Here is a 1,954-nt window from a genome sequence, read left to right as displayed (position 1 = left end):
TGTTCAGACACTAATGGATGAGTGGATGGGTGGGTGCGTGGGTGGATGGGTGGATGGATGAATGAAAATACAGATGGATGGAAGGTCCTGGAGCAGGTGGGGCCCATGAGAAAGGAAATCTTAGGAACAACAAGAGTATGGTTTCTGTGAGAATGATCTGGAGAGAAGAAAGAAAGTATGCAGCCACAACTAATCATTTCACTAGTAACTGGCACAAAGTTGGAGAACATGAGGCAAACTTAACGTCACTTTCCTGATCGAAGTTGAATGAGATGAACTGCCATATGGACATAGAATCATAAAAATGAATGTGTTATATGTCTTATCTCTGATGAAATGCATTAAATTATCAGAATCACCATTTTAAATATTGTAAATTTGATGTTCTATGGGCCCAAAGTAATTCATGATTTTATCGCTTCTTTTTCTTGGAAGAAATAGAGACTGTGGGCTTTCAAGATTATTTTCTAATCACTCAGCCTAACCGGAACTCCAGACCAGGTGCCCTGGACCTAAGCAAGGCAAAGAATATTGAGTTTGGATCTCTGAGTGTTTTCCTCTGTTGAAAGAAGAGACATACCATGGAAAGTGCCAACCAGACCGTCTCTGTGACAGAGTTTATTCTCCTGGGACTCTCAGCCCACCCACGGCTGGAGAAAACGTTCTTTGTGCTCATCCTCCTGATGTATCTAGTGATCCTGCTGGGCAATGGGGTCCTCATCCTGGTGACTCTGTCTGTTTCCCGCCTGCACACACCCATGTACTTCTTCCTGGGGAACCTGTCCTTCCTGGACATCTGCTACACAACCTCCTCGGTCCCCCTCATTCTCGACAGCTTCCTGACCCCCAGAAAAACCATACCCTTCTCTGCCTGTGCTGTGCAGATGTTTCTCTCCTTTGCCATGGGAGCCACAGAGTGTGTGCTTCTGGGCATGATGGCATTTGATCGCTATGTGGCCATCTGTAACCCCCTGAGGTACCCTGTGGTCATGAGCAAGACTGTCTATGTGCCCATGGCTGTCAGCTCCTGGGCAGCTGGAAGTGCTGCCTCTACGGTTCAAACATCCCTTGCAATGAAGCTTCCCTTCTGTGGGAACAACATCATCAACCACTTTACCTGTGAGATCCTGGCTGTCCTGAAGTTGGCCTGTGCTGACATCTCCATCAATGTGATTAGTATGGGAGTGACAAATGTGATTTTTCTGGGGGTCCCAGTTCTGTTCATCTTTGTCTCCTACATCTTCATCCTCTCCACCATCCTGAGGATCCCCTCAGCCGAGGGGAGGAAGAAGGCCTTCTCCACCTGCTCCGCCCACCTCACAGTGGTGGTCGTCTTCTATGGAACCATCCTCTTCATGTATGGGAAACCCAAATCCAAGGACCCGCTGGGGGCAGACAAGCAGGATGTTTCAGACAAGCTCACCTCCCTCTTCTATGGAGTGGTCACCCCCATGCTCAACCCCATCATTTATAGCCTCAGGAACAAGGATGTGAAGGCTGCTGTGAGGAACCTGGTGAGTCAGAAATGCTTTACCTAGTCATATCTGGAGGACAATTGTCCCTATAGTTCTGTGCTCTTGGCTCTCGCACCCATGAATCTCAGAAGAACATGCCCCCAAAGAAGAGATATGTGAAGAATGATTACCAGAAAATATAATCACATACATAATGGAGAACTTTGGCTATTACTGGACCCAAATTCTAAAAAGGATGAAACCTAAAACCTGACGGGGTGGGACTTGAGGGGATGGAGTGGGTGCTGCTGAAAAAACAAGTAGTGATTTTCTGGTTTCCTTCTGGGCACATCTGAATTCACCCTTGTGAGCAGTTGCTTCATTGTTTTGGGAAAAACAGCTTAGTGTTCTTTTGAGTTACATTAAGATCCACGATCCTTTTGTGCAAAGAAGACGTGGAAGACAGTGTGGGGCAAAACTTCATGACATAACAGTATAAA

The 1,954-nt window shown here is 46.5% G+C and overlaps 1 protein-coding gene across 1 annotated transcript; it reads left to right on the top strand.

Moving 5' to 3' along the window:
* The first annotated feature begins 581 nt into the window (after positions 1-581).
* Positions 582-1,538, top strand: LOC113260275 (olfactory receptor 13C7). Its single transcript, XM_026505983.2, has one exon. It carries the CDS (start codon positions 582-584, stop codon positions 1,536-1,538), a length of 957 nt encoding a protein of 318 aa, XP_026361768.1.
* The last annotated feature ends 416 nt before the right edge of the window (positions 1,539-1,954 follow it).

The sequence above is a fragment of the Ursus arctos genome, unplaced genomic scaffold (genome assembly GCF_023065955.2).
Source record: "Ursus arctos isolate Adak ecotype North America unplaced genomic scaffold, UrsArc2.0 scaffold_18, whole genome shotgun sequence".
Lineage (NCBI taxonomy): Eukaryota > Metazoa > Chordata > Mammalia > Carnivora > Ursidae > Ursus > Ursus arctos.
The sequence above is the reverse complement of the archived record's forward strand: the minus strand, read 5'-3'. Positions and strand labels throughout refer to the sequence as shown.

What these genes read in the sequence shown, in the direction of transcription:
- LOC113260275 (XM_026505983.2), top strand. Translation starts at nt 582, where the DNA reads ATGGAAAGTGCCAACCAGACCGTCTCTGTGACAGAGTTTATTCTCCTG.